Raw genomic sequence first — 21,659 nt, forward strand, 5'->3', positions numbered from 1 at the left:
AGGTCCGCATATGCGTAGACATGCGCCTACCCAACGCAGCAGTCAAGAGAGAACGGCACTTAACTCCCACAATTGACGACATCCTAGGAGAGCTGAATGGAGCAAAATGGTTTTCCAAGATGGATCTCCGGTCGGGCTATCACCAGCTGCCCCTTCACCCGGACTCCCGCTACATAACCACTTTCTCCACCCACGTAGGCCTCCGACGGTATCGACGTCTCAATTTTGGCATATCCAGTGCGGCGGAGGTCTTCCAAAACACAATCAGAGAGGTTCTAAGCGGACTCCCAGGAGTCCTGAACGTGAGCGATGACCTGCTCATATATGCAAACTCTGTCGAAGATCACCACAAACGGCTAAGGGGCGTGCTGCGAAGAATCAGAGAGTCAGGCCTGACTCTGGACCGCGATAAGTGCCAATTCCTCCAAAACAAGATCAGCTTTTTTGGCTACACCTTCTCAGATCAAGGGATCGCTCCCGATCCAGACAAAGTAAGAGATGTACAAGCAGCCCCGGCCCCTTCCAACATGTCGGAGGTTCGGAGTTTCCTGGGAATGGTAAATTTATGTGGGAGGTTCATCCCGGACTTATCCAATCTCACCAGACCCCTCAGGGAGCTCACCAAGTCCACCACCCCATGGCAATGGGGGGAAGAACAAGACATCGCATTCCAGAACACCAAGACCGCACTGTCCGCGGACAAGACCCTCTCTTACTTTGACCCGGCGAAACCTATTAACATAGCCGTGGATGCCAGCCCCTATGGGCTAGGAGCTGTACTGACCCAACGCCAAGGAGAGGACGACTGGGCCCCCATTGCCTACGCCAGTCGGTCCCTAACCGAAACAGAACAACGTTACTCTCAGATAGAGAGGGAGGCGATTGCGATCCATTGGGCCTGCAGACATTTCCATGTCTACGTCTATGGACACCCGTTCACTGTCACAACAGACCACAAGCCTCTGATCCCGCTATTCCGAGGGTCAGTGTCCAAGCCGCCGCCCCGAATAGAGAAATGGATCCTACAACTACAGGAATACGACTACCAACTGGAATACAAGCCAGGAGCAACAAACCCAGTGGATTACCTCTCGAGGCATCCCCGAGCCGCAACCAACGGCGAAATGGAAGACGCAGAAGAAACCGAGGAATACGTGAGAGTCGTGCTAGAAAGATCAAGGCCCCTGCCAATGAGCATGGAAATGATCATTGAAGCTACTCGCAGTGATGAGGTCCTCCAACTGGTGGTAGGCGCGGTACAAGCCAACGACTGGAAGCCTATTCAGGCGTCCCTGAGCGAAAGGACGCCGCAAGTGAGGAGCTCGTTGGAGACTTTTCTGAAGGTGAAGGACGAACTGTCAGTCGACAGCCAAGGGTGCCTACTGAGGGGACCACGGATTGTGATGCCACAAAGTCTAACCCCACAAGCAATCGAGCTAGCCCACCGCGGACACCAGGGAATAGTGAAGACCAAGAGAAGCTCGACGCCAAGGTGTGGTTCCCGGACATGGATACCAGAGTTGAACTAGCTGTCAAAGAATGCCGATGGTGCCAAGCGGCGGGGCCACCCGAACATCCACCCCCGGTCATCACCGAGGACGACCCGCAGAAGCCATGGGAAAGAGTCAGCGCTGACTTCGGGCACCTTCCAGATGGAAGATACATGCTCGTCATCATAGACGATCTCACGAAATACCCGGAAGTGGAAATCGTGACAACTCTCACTGCTAAAGAAGTCATTGCAAAGTTTGAGAAAACAATCGCCACACATGGCATCTTCGAATGTGTCAAGACCGACAACGGGCCACCCTTTCAGGGACAAGAATTCGCTGAATACCTCAAGGAATGGGGAATCCATCACGGGAAAGTGACTCCCCGTTGGCCTCAAGCCAACGGGGAGGTAGAGAGGTTCATGCGAACGCTGAACAAAGTCATCAGGATCGCCCATGCAGAGGAAACCCCCTTGGAAAGAGCTATCTACACATTCCTGCAAGAATATCGGCTCACGCCACATCGCACCACGGAAGCGGCCCCAGGCCCCTCGGCGATGGGAAGAGTAGTCAGAGACACGATCCCCAATCATCACACCTGGTCCCCAAACAGAGCAGACCCACAAACAGCTCTATTCAACCGGAGACGGTCAAATGAATATGCCAGTTTCAAACGTAGAGCCAGAGAACCATCGATCCGAGAAAAGGACCAAGTCTACGTAAAAGACAGATACCCAGGAAGCAAATTCCGGCTCCCATTTGAATCCCGACCCTGGACAGTCATGCGCCGTACCTGGGGACCATGGTGACCGCTCAGCGGGGAATGGAAACAGTCACGCGCAACGTCTCATTCTTTAAGAAATCAGTTTCCCCAACCTCCTCAGGTCCCCAAGACCCAGATCTGGAGCAAGAGCCACCTAGCCAATCGGAGGGACCTGGCAGTCCCAGAGGAAGTGGAACTGAAACTCAGTACGATGACTCGGCGATGAGTCCCCCGACCACAGAATCGCTGATAACCAACAGCCCCCGGTCCCCAGCTGACCCCTGGATTGCCAGAGAACCACCCCTAGAGACTCCACGGAGGGTACTCCACCGGGGAGAAGCTTCGGGGTATGGACTGAGAAGAAACCCGGCCCCGTCCTCACAACTGGCGGACTTTGCCGTGGGCTGATCCTAGACCTTCCGCCTGCCTAGACTGGTAAAAGGCCGGACGGCCCTGTATCCTTATTTCTGTTCCACTACCACAATTCGTAGTAACATAGCTTTATTTCGATATATTAGACATATCATCAAAAGCATTACAACACAATAAGAATTATTAAAAATACAATACATTTTAACATTTGATCCTCACTTACAAATAAGCAATTTGACACTTGCTAAAAACATAAAAATAACAGTAAAACATACACAACAGTGTTTGAACAGCTCTTTAGCAAAAAGAACAAATACAACTCGGAGGTATTATGTGGCTAGTACAGTTCGTAATTAATAGAGACTCAATTGCCTGGCGGATCTAATTCGCCATGTCCAGCCTAAGAATTTTGCTAAGCAACAGGCAAACAGGGGACGGGCATCCGATCTTAAGATGCGCAAGGCCTCCAGGTGAGATCTGGTACCTAGGTTCCTACATAGAGGTTTCAGCCAAATGCGCCGCGGGGCTGCATAGGCTGGGCACTCGAACAATAAGTGGGCAACTGACTCAAGCTTGTTGTCACAGAAGGGGCAGTATGGTACAGTTTGCAGCGGTGGCTTCCAACTTGCTGTCAACTGGCCAAGAGGCAGCATGCCCACTCTAAATTTAAAATATAATGCCCTATCCCATGACTTGTGGATCAGGTCTAAGTAGGATTCCCTAACAGGGTGCTCTTTGACCATCAGAAATTCTCTGGTAGATCTACAGAGTTTAGAATCACTATTTCTCCCATTTGCCACCCAAGCCCAATAGAGATTCTTTAAGGACTGTTTGGTGGGGGAGGTTCTATTAACCCAGGCATCTTCAAGGCCAAGGTCATAAAGAAGCCGCATAACTTCCTTAAGCCAACGGACTGTGTGCCAGCCAAGAGTTGAGAGAACTTCCCTTAGGCCTTCCGCATAACTGGAGAGTTCTGGTACCCTCCAAATTCGTGCCCACAGAAGAAGGGGACGCAACCTTGCCTGCTCGTTTATTGGACGTGTACCAGTGTCCAATAAAAGTGGGAGGGAAGGAGTGCTATGCGGCAGCCTCAAGAGGTCTTTGTGAAAGTTATTTTCCAAGCGCCTCAAGTAATCAACTTTCTGCACACCCCACAGTTCAGACCCATACAGAACTGCGCTCACCGCCCGTGCCCTATATATATCTAATACAGCACCTACTGGTTTGAGGGACGAGGCGCGTTGTTCCTTCAATAAGGCCCCTGTTATCCTCTTGTGAGTCAAAAGGATCTTTTGGTGGTGGGACTTCCAATTCATAGAATCACCGAGGCGGATACCTAGGTAATCAAACTCTTTTACCCTTTCTAGCGGGACTGAGTCCAAGGTGGGGGGAATGACAGTTTTCCTTGGGGGGTTTAGAACCAAGAATTTAGTTTTGCCTACATTAATAGCAAGACCCCTAGAATCACAAAATGTCTTAAAGCTGGAGAGTAAAGACTGAAGGCCTATTGGGGTTTTTGAGATCAGGAGGGTGTCATCCGCAAATAGGAGGGTAGGGATTTTCCTGCCAGCCAGGGAAGGTGCATCAGCTGGATGTTTGAGTAAGTGCTCCACCACTCCATTAACATATAATGAAAACAGAGTGGGGGCTAGCACACAACCCTGGCGGACACCCCTATTTACGGGAATACGTGGTGTTTTTTGGCCCTGCTCTCCCCACCTGATCTGTGCAAAGTTAATCTCGTGAAACTTGGTAAGCATGCTAAGTAGGTAAGAAGGGATACCCAGGCCCTCTAAGACATTCCACAACTGGGCACGTGGGACCAGGTCAAAGGCAGTCCGTAAATCTATAAATGCAAGATACAGACTGCCCTTGCCCAGTACGACCACTTTCCAGTATAGCAGTAATAAGCGAAATGTCTGTTCAATAGTCCCCACACCAGATCTAAAGCCAGCCTGAAAGTCTGACAATACTTGGTTGTCTTCAGCCCACTGTAAGATCCTGGCTAGAACTACCTTGCCAGCTACCTTCTGAGTGGAATCTAACAAACTAATAGGGCGGTAGTTAGCGGGGTCTTCCCGACATCCCTTTTTAAAAATCGGGACGACCTCCGCACCCTTCCAGGAATCGGGGAGAGAACCACCCCGCAGCGCTGCGTTCAGAAGTAGGGCAATAAGCTTGCTCCACACCTCCGAGATGGCCCTTATTAAGTCACCTGGGATGCCATCCGGTCCTGCCGCCTTATTAGGCACCAGGCACTTAATTGCCCCTTCAACTTCGCTGGTTGCAAAAAGGATGTCCTCGTCCAAATAGTCGACAGACACTCGAGAGAGATCTGTAAATGCATCCAAGGATCCCTCAGGGATAGCATATAAGTTGGAGAAATGGGCAAACCACGCCTCCCCCGTGATGTTACAGGTCAAAAGAGAGTCGGCAGGTTTATCCCTTTCTCTCAACAGTTTCCAAAAAGCCCTCGAGTCTTTCCTGGAGCTAGCCATCATTAAATCCTCCCAGTATTTAGTTTCATAGGCCCTCCTAGCCATGGACAAAGCTTTTTTGTAACTCTTCCTTGCAAGACTAATGCGGCACGGTACCTTGGATTTTACTGCTAGTATAAGTTCTCGTTTGGCAGCAGAACAGGAAGGAGAATACCATTTAGCTCTATTCTTAGATGTAATCCTGCTCGTGGCCCCCGCTCTACCCTGAGGGACAACGAACAGTTCACTAAGTGCCAAGGTAGTTTCTGTGAACACGTTGCAAACATCAGAATTGCTAGGTTCCATTGTGTCTATGCGCATTTTCACAGTTGACATTATGGATTTTGCTTTGGCCATCCTCCCCTCATCTGCGGCAACTTTATTCCATTTTAGCCGCCTGCCACAGTTCGAGGGGACTAGTTCATGGGTAGATTTCCATGTGTGTGGTGAAGGAATTGGGAACGAATCTTCCCATGGGGGAGTGAGAGTCAGGGCTAGTGGATTATGGTCACTATTGGTTGTCTCTAGAACCTCCATATCTTGAAGGTAAGGGCAGAACTTGTGGTTCAGCAAAATATAATCGATGCGTGAGGTGTGGCCCACACTATTATAGGTGTGTGCCCCCCTGGAATCTGACTTTGATCTACCATTGGTTGCTCTAAGGTCATATTCCATACAGAGGCCATTAATGTCTATGGCACTTTGAGTCCACTTTTTAATCGGGTTTAAAGAAAGCAAGGGAATACCTCTCCCAACATCATCCTCCCAAGTGTCTAACATGTCGTCGCTGGCTAGTGGCTCAAAACAACAATTGAGGTCTCCAGCCAGTAAGACCAAACAATCTGTATTACAGGACCTAAGCTCCTCCTCAATTCCTGTGGAGGATAACGAGGAGATACTACCCCTTGCCTCCCTTAGGTAGAGGTTAAATACTTCCAGCTTTATCCCTCCTTGGCATTGAATTGATAGTCTCAACAGATCAGGAGATTTTGTTGGTATTTGCCTTATTGATAGCCCCAATGTGATACTAACCCAAACGAGGAGACCGCCCGAAGGGCGACCTTTGCTACCACAGTCTTTGGATGCAGGTACAAAGTAGGTTGTGTAACCTACCCTGTGACGGGGTTCCAGGCACCAAGTTTCTAGCAGAAGGCAAATCCCGAAGGGATCCACAAAAGTACTCCAATCGGGAGTGTCGATGTTACGTGCAAGACCTGCAACGTTCCAGCTTAAGAGCCTCAAAAGTGGGTTGCCACCAGCACTCAACCCCAATGGAGGAGCACATGCAGCGGGGCCAGAGACAGCACTATAATTTCTTGACCCAAGTATCGCTACTATAGGGTCAGCCGCAACCCCTAATGGAATTAAAACATCCTCCTTCTTAGACAAGTTGGATACCCAGGTGTCTTGAGTGCCAACATCAGTGATCTTTGTGCTAGTAAGCGATGACAACGGGTGCAATTTCAATGTGGTCATTGGGAGGGTGGCAACCTCTTGCCCTGGATCCTCACTTATTTTAAGAATGGAAATTTTAGAGGTGCTGTTTGTAGCAGATTTAATCGCCAGAGGTAAAAGGTCAGATACCACACAAGGCAAGGGGGCCTTAGCATAGGATGGAGAGCCAACAGGCATAGAAAGTCAATCAACCTCTTCAAGGCACCCAAACCTATTAGAAGTTGGGACCCCAAGCCACCTTCTATTTGGGGCTTGCCATTTGTTGTTTACCCCTCCATTAGCCTGGTAGCGTACAGAGGACCATTCCCTCCCGTGATTTTGGTTTAGACGTGGGGGGTAAAAGAATGTTAAAGGCCTAGGTACAATGGTTGAATCTTCCCCAAAAGTAGTCCATGTGCATACGTGGTGGGCCGTGTGTGGGTCCTCAAAGGACACCACTATACAGTCACCTGGGCTAGATTTCCGCGAAGGGCCCACCCAAGGAACTCTACGGACCATCAAAATTCTGCTTCGCACATCATTTGGGATCGGTCTGTTCACGTTAAGCCAGTGAATGACCTTGTTCTTCAGGGACCCGTGGTTTTCTTGACAGTTATTCTCAATTGCTGGCACACCTGTCAGTACCACCACGTATGGGTTTGCGTCTGGGGGGAGATCTATGTAACGCCCACGAAAGTTGCTCCTATTGTGAGTGGCCTGGGATATTGAACAATCCGCCTTGGTTGCAAAAAACTTTGGGGCAACTCCTGTTTTGTGATATGTGGTAGATTGTACAATAGGGTGCTTAGGTGGCTTTAATATAGGGTTAGGGGGTTTGGTGTCATAGCCCTTAGTGCGTGGTTTGGGTACTGGTCTAGGTGGGGATGGTGCATGGGGGATAGTATTAGATATCGGTGGAGCTGGGATATCGTCTAGATTACCAATGGTTTCCTGTCCTTGCAGACTAAGAGTTGCTAGTTCTAAAATACTCTTTTCCACCTCTAACAGGTGGTTCTCAATACGTGAGAGTCTCACGTCAAGGGGGGATAACAGCTTTTTTAGGGTTTCCCAAACTATTTTTATAAAACCCACATCCTTTACTTCCTGTTCCTCTAACTGTGTTCCCGAACCCTCTATCGTAACATTTTCCACGGTAATTCCCAAGGATGAGCTATCCTCATCTGTTTCAGTGGACATCTGTGGAGGAAGAGCAGGCCCAACCTCAATGCTAATCACAGGGGGATCGCTAACATTGCATAGGTGGGCCATAGCAACTTTGGCCTTCTTACGCGAAAAGGCAGTCATTATATCGCGTTTCCTTTTGTAAGTTGTGCCCTTAGTGTTGGTGCAAGAGGAATGATCATGTAGCTCTGGAAACTGTGGTGTATTAGTATACAATTGATCTTGGTCTATACCAGGGGTGGCCACGGGTGGGGGCTGACTTATGGCCTGAGGGTTGGGGCACAGAGTTGGTAATACAACAGGGGGTATAACTAAGGAATGGTGGACATCAGCATACGTTAATATACACCGTGGGTTAGCTTGTCGCTCCGGAGTCAATGCGGCCACAATGTGGCCCAACAAAGATTTTTTAGACTCGGCAATAACCTGGGACAATCTCCTTGCTGCTTCCAGATCAAGGGAAACACGTTTTTGCATTTTAGTGATTTCCTCATCTATGGCAGTATTTGTCCTCGTGATAAAGTCGTCTAGTGTCCCATTTTGCTTCAGGAGCCCCTTTGCAGCCCTGCTACGGCTTGCCCTTGTACATATCTCCTAGTACACTATACAAAACAATTTTAACAATAAACGGGTTCAGTTGAATATTACCAGAGAGACAGGAGAAGACGAAAGGGGGGTGGCCCAGCCCAACCTCTTCAGACCTCGAACGGCCTCAAACGGCCCGCTCTTTGCCCGGTCTTCGCCCCGGTCGCTCCCGCGCAGCGGTCGCGTAGTGATTTATAACAGTGATGACGATCTAGGGGCGGGGCTGTAGGGGGAGCGGGCCAGGTGTGACCTATTGGCCGGGCAGGGACTCCTGGTAGTTGGAGTCCCTGCGGTCGCTCGCAGCCCTGCAGCGCTACCAGAACTCGCCTCAGCAGCAACAAGAGTCAAAAGTTTTTAGCCCTGATATGGCCAGAGACCCTCCCCACGAAGCGGGACCCGCGCAGCGGGTTCCGCGAGGCGTGTGTTCGAATCCAACGACGAGGTCACCGGTCAGGCACCCAGGAAGCAATCCACGCTGTAGGAAAGGCAAGTTGAGCAATGAGTCCCACGAGCACAGGGAGCAGATGGAGTTTTGTAGAAGCCCGTGTTCTGGGGGCGGGGCTGCAGGGAGAGCGGGCCAGGTGTGTCCTATTGGCCGGGAAAGGGACTCCTGGTAGTTGGAGTCCCTGCGGTCGCTCGCAGCCCTGCAGCGCTACCAGAACTCGCCTCAGCAGCAACAAGAGTCAAAAGTTTTTAGCCCTGATATGGCCAGAGACCCTCCCCACGAAGCGGGACCCGCGCAGCGGGTTCCGCGAGGCGTGTGTTCGAATCCAACGACGAGGTCACCGGTCAGGCACCCAGGAAGCAATCCACGCTGTAGGAAAGGCAAGTTGAGCAATGAGTCCCACGAGCACAGGGAGCAGATGGAGTTTTGTAGAAGCCCGTGTTCTGGGGGCGGGGCTGCAGGGAGAGCGGGCCAGGTGTGACCTATTGGCCGGGCAGGGACTCCTGGTAGTTGGAGTCCCTGCGGTCGCTCGCAGCCCTGCAGCGCTACCAGAACTCGCCTCAGCAGCAACAAGAGTCAAAAGTTTTTAGCCCTGATATGGCCAGAGACCCTCCCCACGAAGCGGGACCCGCGCAGCGGGTTCCGCGAGGCGTGTGTTCGAATCCAACGACTAGGTCACCGGTCAGGCACCCAGGAAGCAATCCACGCTGTAGGGAAGGCAAGTTGAGCAATGAGTCCCACGAACACAGGGAGCAGATGGAGTTTTGTAGAAGCCCGTGTTCTGGGGGCGGGGCTGCAGGGAGAGCGGGCCAGGTGTGACCTATTGGCCGGGCAGGGACTCCTGGTAGTTGGAGTCCCTGCGGTCGCTCGCAGCCCTGCAGCGCTACCAGAACTCGCCTCAGCAGCAACAAGAGTCAAAAGTTTTTAGCCCTGATATGGCCAGAGACCCTCCCCACGAAGCGGGACCCGCGCAGCGGGTTCCGCGAGGCGTGTGTTCGAATCCAACGACGAGGTCACCGGTCAGGCACCCAGGAAGCAATCCACGCTGTAGGAAAGGCAAGTTGAGCAATGAGTCCCACGGGCACAGGGAGCAGATGGAGTTTTGTAGAAGCCCGTGTTCTGGGGGCGGGGCTGCAGGGAGAGCGGGCCAGGTGTGACCTATTGGCCGGGCAGGGACTCCTGGTAGTTGGAGTCCCTGCGGTCGCTCGCAGCCCTGCAGCGCTACCAGAACTCGCCTCAGCAGCAACAAGAGTCAAAAGTTTTTAGCCCTGATATGGCCAGAGACCCTCCCCACGAAGCGGGACCCGCGCAGCGGGTTCCGCGAGGCGTGTGTTCGAATCCAACGACGAGGTCACCGGTCAGGCACCCAGGAAGCAATCCACGCTGTAGGAAAGGCAAGTTGAGCAATGAGTCTACCACAATTCACCTTTTGACTGTGCCTGTATGTTTTGGGGTCTTTTTGTTTTTATTAAAGGTTGAAAGGAATGTAGTGTTTTGAACTGCGGGTTAGCAGTTCAGTTAACTGCGCACTTTGACGTGCGCCCACGCGGACGTAGCGCGTCACGAACAGGGGATATAAAATAAAGAAGGCGTGGCCGGCAATTCAGTCCGGACCACGCGGTTAAAGCTAACTGGTGTCCAGAGTCTCTGTGCGGCCGCAGCGCTCATGCCCCCATGCGCACGCGGTCACAGGACTCCACAGACGCTTTGCCGGGGGAAAATGCTGCAGCGTTCAGAAAGGCCGCTTTTTGCTTATACGGATGTGCAAGTGGCTGCAACACAATGTGTGACTTGGTCGTCAAGGGGGCTGGCAGCTATCACCCCGTCTGTTAGTAAGTATTCAGTGGCATCACAATTCATAAACAGGTGCACAATCAGGGAGTTGTGACATCACAGCTTAAGGGTTTCATGCAGATTAAAATACCAGTAACGGGATATTACAAAAGTATTTTATCCTGACAAATGTAAATCATAAGGCTGGTGCTTTGTCCAGGCAGGGAACCCCCAGGTGACTTACATAGCGGCTTGAAAGTGTACTTTAGAAGATACGTTACTCGACAATGCCAACAAGATGAGGGGCCTTTGTCCCTGTGAAGCACGCAAAACATGCACGCCAATCCAACGTGAAGAGGGCCCAGAGTCCAACTTTTGCACATACAAATGTTAATAGCCATGAAGTTTTAGTTTATTAACACTCAAATATCCATCATTTTTTAATCATTTAAGTGATCAAGAGTTGCCTCTGTATGATTTCTCTCGTGGTATTCCCACGTGTTGGCTCGTGTTTTGCAAGTGCTTTTAAAGTGGGTAAAACGTCGCAGTGTTCAGGTAACCCGGCTTTAGACAGCCGCAGGGAGACGTTTTCGGTGGACTGCTGCTCCTCAGAGTGCAGGGTGGGTCTAGGAAGAGACCACAGCCGTCTCCGGTGAGCGTTCTGCTGCTAATGTTCAGTTACATCAATGCATGTCAGTTGCAGTACAATTAGTGCACTCGGTCTATATGGAGTTCAAGCTTATGGGTAAGGGACGCCATACCCCCCTTCCTGTTCTGTTTAGTCCCTTGTTTAACGCGGTGACGACAGAGGCTCTAAATATACCTCCTCAGCAGCACAGCCCTGGACTGACGTCAGCGACAGCCCTTAGCTCGGGCCAGTCGTTGGTGTATAGGCGTTGCTGGAAACCCGACAACTACAGCAGCATACAAGATCTCCCAGGACTTCCTCTGATTGTGCCACATCTTCAAATAAAAGCTACAGCTGGTCTTTTAACAGCACATCACAGAAGGTGGCATAAATCCCATGTATCAGAGTTATGTAGCTGCCAACAGGCCAGTAATCTCTGGGGCTGATTAGCAATTAAGAAGTAATGTATCCTGTCCACGCAGCCTCCTTTTAGCCAGTTCTCATGTCCATGTAGTACAGGTCTTTCCTCCATTCCCTGTAGCAGTGCCGAGGGTGTCCAAACACCCCACAGAGAAGGCCATCAGCAGGCCCTGTGCCGACAGAGCACATATAACCATGGTATGAATGGGAAAGGCCCACCTGGCACTATAAAAGCCCTATTGATGATGACATTGTTTTCCTGATGTAGTGGAAGGAACATTAAACTATGAGGAATCCACAGACGAGGTATCAGAAAAATAAATGCATGATGAACATATAAGCGATAAATTGCCAGTCAATGATAAAGCATTATGACATAGGGAAAAATTCACACAACACATTATTTAATGCTTATGGACAGAAAAGGATGCAAGAAGTTGCAAGGAAGTCTGTATAATGGAGTGATAATGAACAGATGGAAGTTTGGTGGCCTGTCAGACACGGTCCTCTGTGACCCACACAAGCATGGAAGGTAGCGAAAGGTTGGCCACAATGCATATGTAATCACTGATCAATGTAACTGTAGCAGTAGATATCCTTCTACTTCAATGAATAATACGAGGGACATTTAAATATGTTAACATTGTGGCAGAGAATCCACCAGCACCAATAGGCGATCCAAAGAATGTTAAGCTATAAACTCCACACAGTGATGAATTTACATGGATCGCTAATAAATCTGCACTTGGTGAGTTTAAACAAGATGCCAAAGGCAACAATTTAAAAGTAAACCAGTTTCATAATCTTACACCTGTTTTGTGTGCACACAATGTATGCTTTGATCAGATAGCACTAAATTGCGATGGGGTAACATCTACATGCCTCAATATGCAGGTGCCAATAAGTTGTGCAATATAAAATACACACATATAAACAAAAATATTAGAATGCAGTTGGATTCTTTTATGATAGCATGCAAATCTCAGCAATTTTGTGCAGTACTTACATATCCCAGTTTGGGGCTGTGCGCAACTGCTGAGTTAGCAATGGAAACTAGGACAGAATAAACAAATACAAAGCATAAATGGCATAAAATATATTGCAGTCCTCGTCTAAAATAAACTAGAAGCAATGTTTACTTTTATTTTTTATTTACTTTAATATGATACAATGACACCAGACCAAATAAACTACAATAACTTCCATGCTCAAAGTTGTTCTACTTTCCTCAGCGTAAAAGAAACAATGATCATGATAACTCTGATGATGGCGTAGGGTGACCAGATTCTCAAAACAAAAACCGGGGACAGGTCATAGACATAGAAGTAGGACTACAGTTTGCAGTAACTATCGACGTAAAAGTAGGACTATGTGACAGCTGTCAGACATAGAAATCTGAGAGACAGTGGTTATGGAGACTTGAGGGGCACTGTTAAAGGGTACTAGTGAGGGAATCCGTGGCGGAGGTGGCCTCTCCCTCCATCTGTCTCTCTCTGAATGTCTCCCTCTCCAACTGCCTCCCTCTGACTGCCTCAGTCCGACTGCCTCCCCCCGACCGCCTGAGTCCGACTGCCTCCCCCCGACCGCCTCAGTCCGACTGCCTCCCCCCGACCGCCTCAGTCTCCCTTCCTCTGTCTTACTCTTTCTGTCTCCCTCCCTGTCTGTCTCCCTCTGTCTCACTCCCTATCTCTGTCTCCCTCCCTGTCTGTCTCCCTCTGTCTCTGTCTTCCTCCCTCTCTGTCTCACTCCCTCCCTGTCTCACTCCCTCCATCCGACTGTCTCCCTCCCTTTGTCTCCGTCTCCCTCCCTCTGTCTCCCTCTCCCCTGACCAACATTCTGTGGGTTCCATAAGGGTCTGTGACAAAGAAGAAAAAATGTTGCTTTCATTCTTAAATCGTTTTAATATTTTCCTGTATTGGTGGTGCCCAGGTGCGCAATGCCCCTCTCCACTCCCTCCCCCGCACTCCTCCATGCCCATGGCTCACAAGGGCATTTTCCATTGAACTGAATTGTTTAGGTTTTGTTTTAGTAGAGGTTACAAGCCACAGTGTGCAGAATGATGTAAATGTCAAAGCTTCTATAGGGCTTCTTGGCAGCTTTTCTTTCCAATGCACCGTGATCCAGGGGCTGCTGCAAACCCATGGCCAACACACTGGACCCAATAACCCACCGTATTCACCCATTGAAGGGCCCTTTGCCAAAAGGACTATCCACAAATGCACAGGGTGCAGCAAAGCTTGGTAGTGTCTGAGTTAAATGGATCTGACCTCTACATTCTTGCTGTCTGTACATTACTGCTCATAGAATTTATGGATTTTCTGACAGACCAAACCAATTTGCGTGATGTTAAACATTTTACGTTTCTAAACCCACTGTTTCCTTTAATCATGCATAAACCAGACCACAAGTTCTTCAGGGAAATGTTTTGTTATTTTGGTTTACCTTTGACGGCTGCCGAGCACCACGAAGTTTTTTAAAGAAAATCATTAATGGTGTATAATTGTGATATTGTAGTGGTTTGGGGATGCACAACGCTGAGAATAACACTGGGTTATATTTTTTTCTCACATAGAAGACCCTCTGAATCCCGCCCCCCCTCCGTCGTCTGTGTGTGCCTGGGCGGAGACAGCTTCCACGGGACACACACACAGCCGCACCCGAGCACTTAAGAGGTCTTTAAAATACCATTTTAGTGCTAATGAGGCTTTGTTGTTATTCACCCCTTATCAGAGCCCCTGCAGCGCCACTCTGCCTGTTGCTGGAAGGCCCACGGCGGGGGTATGCTAAAACCGGGACATTTGAATGTTTTACCCGGACGCTGTTGCAAAACCCGGACATTTCTCTACTTTAGAGAAAAGTGTCGGGACACCGGGACAATTTTCAACAAGCATTTACAATGCAATGGTTTTGCCTTTGTTAAAGTTTGAGCTATTGGCAATGCTCTTGACATTATTTTTATTTATGTTTTTTTTTTTACATAAATAAATGGCATTGTCATTTGCAATGCCACTAGCTTTATCTTTCGCAAATGACACCCACAAACACCTACAGAGAGCCCCCCAACACACACCCACACAGAGCCCCCCACACACTGCGAGCCCCCCACACACTGCGAGCCCCCCACACACACTGCGAGCTCCCTCCACACACTGCGAGCCTTCTCCACACACTGCGAGCCTCCCCCACACACTGAGAGCCCCCCCACACACTGAGAGCCCCCTTATCGTAACGGACCTTCATGCTCTGACTAAATCTAGAGTTGACACGAACACATGCTTGTGCTCAGCTGACTCTCAGCCCCACGATTAAAGCACAATAAAAAAAATCTGGCATCGCACAGAAACAGGGCATCCTAATGCAAGCGCAGGAATCAATTTGGCCATTATAGTGCTGCATGTAGATCTGGCGTTCATTAGACAGAATGAGAGGCACCTTGGTAATGTGATATATAAAGATGCAGGACTGAGAGACCTTGAGCGTTGGAGTTTGTAGGTGTAATGATACTCCTGAGGGGGTGATAGCCACATATAAGTCTGAGTCAGTGGTATTGTGGAAGGAATGATGTGTGAGGTTGGTGAGCTGTGAGGATACACAAGCATGATGAGGGTGACGTGGTGGCTCAACGAGGAGGCTGTCGTGTGGCTTACGTTGGGTAAGTGAATTGAGATAGTGGTGATGTGGTAGAGCGTGTGTGATTTGTTTTGGTTGGGTGGTGGTGTTCTGGTGTACAGAGGAACACAAAAGGTGTGTGCAGGCCAGAGACTGAATTGGACAGTTGTTGGCTGAATCGCGGTGTATGCTTGCAACTTGGTCAGTTGGTATAGGTAGGAGACCCTTTGACTTGTGCCCAGTATCGCTCGTCACCTCCAGTGATCAAGCACAGAGTTGCGACGGCAGCTGTTGAATTCTTAGTTTTGTAGGTATTCTGACTTAAATTGAATCATTTCCCGGTGGCCCAGAGCACTGGGTGAACTGCATCTGGACTGCTAAGACTTCTCTCAGATGTCAACCCGGGCTGAAGACTTGGGCTGTATAGCATTGCCTAACGGATGGGCCGAAGTAAGGCTGCCAGGTGTGTGGATGGATAGGGATCTGGTCTGAGCTGTACTGCCCAGAGATGCGGTTGGTTACTTCTGCTGAAGCCACTCTGGGTCATTGTGCCCGCATGGAGGTCAGAAGAGGATAGGTGGGTGTGGTCTGTTGTCTAAAGGTGGACCCGTCTGTGTACCAGCGGTGTAGGGGCAGGCGCGGTGCGTCCATTGGGGCGTAGGGGCGAAGCCCCACTAAGCCCCATGGACCCACTACGTCGTTACTAGAAGCCAAACACAATTATTTTAAAAAATCGCGCTATCTGCCGGCCGGGAAACCGGGAGACACCCGACCTTCCCGGAGTGCGCAAGGGAAGGGGGGGGGGGGGGGGGAGGATCGGGCTGCTGCAGCTGCGCAAGTGTATTTTTGGGCACAAACATGCCCGCGCATGCGCAGATCGTTTTCTTGTGAATTCCCCCTTAGAGAGAGGACCAGGGGGCGGGCCGCAGCCCCCGGGGTTACACAGGGCGACTGGTCGAGGAGTCATGGTGCCCCCCCAGCCAATCCTGGTGCAGGATTGGCTGGTCACTACATAGCCCGGTTACATAACCCCTGACGGATAGCACGGCCGACTTTGGTGCTGGGAAACCAGGTTCGAGCCTCTTATCAAACCATAAAAATGTATACATGACTTACTTTGGTGGTAAATAAATAGATACTTTAAAAAACAAATAAAAATGATGTTCCGACTAAGGTGTGAAATTGGTGTCGAACAAATACATGTTTTTAAAAACAATTAATATTAATCATGTATCATTGGTGCTGGAGTACAAGGTTCGAGACTGGTATTAAACACTGACAAGCTGTGTGCAAGTTATATGGTCATAAAAATACATGAATGATGGATGCAGGATGGGTGGATGCATGAATGGATGCAGGATGAATGATGGGTGGATGAATGGATGGGTGGATGCATGAATGAATGATGGATGCAGGATGGATGCAGGATGGGTGGATGGGTAGATGAATGAATGATGGATGCAGGATGGATGCAGGGTGGATGGATGGGTGCATGAATGAATGATGGATGGATGCAGGATGGGTGGATGGATGGATGATGGATGAATGATGGGTGGATGAATGGATGGGTTGATGCATGAATGAATGATGGATGCAGGATGGGTGGATGGATGGGTGGACACATGAATGGATGCAGGATGAATGATGTGTGGATGAATGGATGGGTGGATGCATGAATGAATGATGGATGCAGGATGGGTGGATGAATGAATGATGGATGCAGGATGGATGCATGGTGGATGGATGGGTGCATGAATGAATGATGGATGCAGGATGGATGGATGGGTGGATGCATGAATGGATGCAGGAATGGATGCAGGAATGGATGATGGATGGGTGGATGGATGGGTGGGTGGATGGATGGATGCATGAATGAATGATGGATGCAGGATGGATGCAGAATTGGTGGATGGATGGGTGGGTGGGTGGATGGATGGATGGGTGGATGAATGAATGATGTATGGATGGATGCAAGGTGGTTCGGGCTCGCTCGCTGCGGTGCAATATGCAAATTAGTTTACGCCTCACCACTTTCAAATGTCACCAGCCGCCCCTGTGTAGGGGGGGGTGTTTATATGCCCTTTGGGCTCGCGTCTGGGGTGGTCTGTATCCTCTTCGAGGCGGGGTCTTTGTTCCATGTGGAATGCGGTCTGTGTGCGTTGTTCGATGCGGTCTGTGCCTTCACTGGCGATACGGTCTGTGGTGGGTCTGTTGCTGCGGTCTGTGAACGCGGCCAGTGTCTCACTTTAACCTTTTGATGATCAGCTATACCCCCCAGCCCCCAGTCACTTCTCTCACCTCTCTATTTCCAGCCCTCCGCTTTAGTGCATATCTTAACTCCGCCCCCAGGTCCCGTCCCCCCCCACCTCCACCCCCAATAAAAGCTGAGGTTTGGTCTGCAGTAACCCTGGCAACTTGCAGCCTTCACCGAGAGCATGCCCAGGGCCAGAAGGCTTCTCAGGGGGGTTCAGAGGAAGCCGGGAGCCTGTGGATAGACAGTTTAATGATGACATCATCCGAGTGTGCGGGGAAGGGGTGGGGGAGCCGAGCGAGGACAGGATAGAAAGGAAGGTGGGATAAACCGGAGAGGGGCAGGGAGGGAAGGAGAGAGAGATACAGAGAGGAGGAGAGGTCAGGAAGGGGGGACAGAGGGCAGGCTGGACTGACGAGTGAGGGAAAAAGGGAGGGAAGGAAGGTGAGTGAGAGAAAGATACAGGGAGGGTGAGAGCGCAGAAGACAGGTTAGAAGGAGAAAGGGTAGAAAGAAAGAGTTGAGAGACAGGAACATAAGGACATACATAAGTCAGTGAAGAGAGGGGAAGAGAAGCGAGAGGCAGGCTGGAACTTAAGGTTACGGGAGGTGGAGAAGAAAGAACAGATGAAGAGGAGAGGAAGGGAGAAATAGAAAGAGAAATAAAGAAAATGTGCACAGAAAAGAATGCAAGGAAAGAAAAAAAGAGACAAGAAGAGTGAAAAGAAGAAGGGACAAGAGAGGCAACCCTACAGCGGCTCGAAGAAACGGATACAACAAGTGAAGAACAAAGGACGGGAAGGAAGGAGGTGCAAATTGGAGCAAGGAAATGAGGCAGGAAGAAAGGAAAGGGAGGGAAAGAAAACAAAGAGAACAGAGGAAGGAAGAAAAAAGGCTAGAATGAGAAAACGGGGAACAGAGAAATTATGGCGTGACAAAGGAGGAGACTGTGAAAAAAGAACAAGAAGGGAAGAAAAGAAAAGGCTGAGAGTGAAACAAGGGGTGAAAGAAAACGTCATAAAATAGAGAAGTGGAGGGATAGAAATGAGAAATAGAACCGAAGGAGATAAAGAGAGAGGATGTGTTCCATGCTCACAAGGAAAGCTCCGTGGGGACGACTGGACTAATTTATAAGGTGCAGTCCTATGACCCTAGCAACCGGGTCAGATCAGTGAGAGAACAAAGCACCCCCACCCCCCCCTAACCCCCCTTCCGGGGAAGTGTGAGCCTCAACATTCTTGGCACATCAGAAGTGGTAAATTGATAGCTTTTTACAAAAAAAAATCAGATCAAAGATATTTACTGTAAAAACATCTCAAAGGTATGCGAACACATTGCGTCACAAAAAGATGCTTCAACAAAACTCCGTGCAAGTGAACCGGTGAACCCGGGTGCACGCGCCATATGTACCCAGCCCAAGTACACTACCAGGGCGGGTATGAACACAACTCTGCGTCAGAGGGCGGCGCGCGCGCGCATCAGCCCCCTGCTCCACAGGTAGCATCATCTGCTGAGGCCAGTGCTCTGCTGTGAACGTCCAGTGCTAACACGCAGAGTGTGGGCGGCAGCAAGACCGGTTCACTCCCCCCTGGTCACTGGTGGACTTTAGAGTGACATGAGGGCCACCGATTCCACTCGCAATCTAATGTACAGGACTCGCTCCGGTGCCTGGGATGTCCCGCTGGCATAAAGCGCAGGAATCGTATCATAGTGGTCTTTGCATATGCTTGTTTTACGCACCTGCAGAGAGTAAAATGGATTGATTTAACCCGATATTTCTCTCAGTTTCCAGACAGTTCAGCTTTGAAACCATGAGCAATGCTTGCCTCTTTCTGTCTCAAGCCATTCTGTCTCAAAATAATGCACTAACTCCGAGAACTTTCAGGTTAAATGGATTCATTGTATGCCCTGAATGGGCATAAAAGGCGCGCGGCCTTGTGCCCTAGTACCCAGAGTTTAGGGACCTGTGGTGGAGGCGGACAGGGCCGGTCTCCATCTTTCAGGAGTTGCTGCTGATTCAACGGTGAAGCCCGGCTCGGCTCCTTAGGTGAATTATACCCAGGGGCTCCCCTCACCGCCCCTCAGCAGTGCTGAGCCAAGGGGTCACCTGGTCCCTTATTCTCAATGAACTCCTGTGACATTAAAAACGAGGCCGCTGTTCTGATTGGAGGCCGCTTCAGCCGTCGCTGGTTAGTTTTAAGACGTTGCAAGTGTGAGCAAATCAGTGCTACTACAGCCGTAAAGTTCCCCAGAATGTTATTTTCTACCCGGGCTCAGCACAGGAATGAAAATGAATGTGTTTGATTGGATCGTACACCGCGTCAGCTGCTGAACACCTCAGGATTGTACGCCAGCCATATCCCACTGGGGGACGCTTTGTGACCTATGCAGTCAGTCGTCTCTACTCTTGTACTCATGCGCCACCACCCGCAGGGCTCAGCTGCCACAGGTCGCGCTGGGATGAGGAATCCTTTCTCTGAGTTCCTTCTCTTGTGTCGCCAAGCCTTGGTGTGCGCTGCTCGCCCGGTCACCTGTGCCACTGGTTAGAAGACATCAGGTGTCTCTTTGTTTCATTCGCTTTGAACTCGCTCGTGTTTCTGGCGCAGGTTCTTGGCCCGCACAGCTTGTTCCGTCTCTCATCGACACCGGAGACAGGGCAGCAAATCTGCAAAGCGGAGCTTTGGCGTCCATCAATGATGGAGGCCCGGTCCGCTGGTGGCAAACCGGTAGAGGAAGAAGTGGGGCAAGGATAGGATGCTCAGTGTCCCGGCTCCACGCAGGTTGATTTTCACCGGTGATCCTCAGCAGAAGCAGATCGTTTCTTCACATAGACAACTGCAAACGAATAACACCGCCCACAGTACCTAACTCAGGAAGTAAATCATGGCTGCCACGGCTGTCATCAGGAAACACACTTCATTATTGGATGCGTTTTGCTGTCGCTTGCAACACTTTAACTGCCCCCATTACGGAAGCAGGTTAAACCTTGCAGACAGCCGCAGTTTCGCGTAGTGTGCTTTGTGACACCTTACAATCTACTGCTAGAAACACGAAAAACAATCGCATGACCTGTATACTCTGCGCTTGTTAAAAGAGTTGTATTCCAAGGCTGGAAATGCGATGTCAATGTAAGAACTGGTTATCTAGTTTAAATTAGGATGTGAAACAAATTACTCACTCCACGGAGGTCCTGGATAGACTGGGAACTTTAATCCCATAAATAGAGAGAGAAGGGTCGGTTTCTTCTGTTTCTGCATCTCAGGTGTGGGGGCTTCAGCCAATGAAACTGAAAGCAGATACACCTCTGTGGGTAACATATACAGCAGCCCTGCTCTATGGGAACCTGCACTTACCGATTAGGACATGAGCGCCGCTGTTCATCCACCACAGAAGAGGACCCACGAAGAGACGAACCCAACCACGGGGTTAAAACACAGCATTCCCCGTCAGAAGGGAAACTCGCGGGTCGTCTCAGTGCGCTGCAGACTCTCCGTGGTTGAAGTCTATCTCCGGGCGTCCTTTCCAGACCTTACAGTGCTGCAGATATTTAGAGGGATTTACTGCGCCTGCAGATTCAGGGGCGTTCCCGATAATCGGCTTTCGGCTGACGTAGCGTGACGTCGGCAAAAGCCAAAGAATCTCGGGAACGCCCCCGAATCTGGTCCGGCATTGACGGACAGGCCCCTCGTCCAATGGCTAGGCTCCATTTATGGAGCCAGCCAATGAATGACGGGGGCCGACCCAAAGCCACACTACAGTTCTCATCAGGATTTCGCCTGCGCGAAAAAGATGCGCAGAGCGCATCTTTTCGCCAGGCAAAACCTAAAAAACGGGGACTGTCCGGGGAAAACCCGGACGTCTGGTCACCCTAATTGATGGGTAGGAAGCCTAGCTACAAACAGATTTAACTAATCAAGAAAAGTCTCGAGAATAAAAGCAGAGTAAAGCATCGCACCAATCACTTTCCTGGGTGCTCTCTGCAGGACAAGCAGGGCCGGACTGAGAGCCAAAACCGGCCCTGGCAAAATGCTCGGCTGGCCCCCTGGGGGTGCGACCGAGGTCTTTGCTGGGGCCGGTTTTCGGCCGAGTTTGTTACAGGGCCGGTTTTGCAGCTATGCTGCAAAAACGGCCCTGTAACAAAAACGGCCCCCAGAGCCCAAAACCGGCCCCCACCCTTGCGGCGCACCAGTGGATTGCCCGGTGCCCACAATGGCCAGTCCGGGCCTGAGGA

At 50.2% G+C, this 21,659-nt stretch overlaps 1 protein-coding gene across 5 annotated transcripts in view; it reads right to left on the reverse strand.

The window, feature by feature from the left end:
* ULK4 (unc-51 like kinase 4) overlaps positions 1–21,659 on the reverse strand; it is a 2,246,396-nt gene that overhangs the window by 1,734,839 nt on the left and 489,898 nt on the right. For all 5 annotated transcript variants that reach the window (XM_078663530.1, XM_078663529.1, XM_078663527.1 and 2 more), the window contains one exon: positions 12,576–12,622. In XM_078663530.1, coding sequence (XP_078519656.1) covers positions 12,576–12,622 — 47 coding nt within the window. The remainder of the gene's footprint in view (positions 1–12,575; positions 12,623–21,659) is intronic.

This window comes from Lissotriton helveticus, chromosome 10, assembly GCF_964261635.1.
Source record: "Lissotriton helveticus chromosome 10, aLisHel1.1, whole genome shotgun sequence".
Lineage (NCBI taxonomy): Eukaryota > Metazoa > Chordata > Amphibia > Caudata > Salamandridae > Lissotriton > Lissotriton helveticus.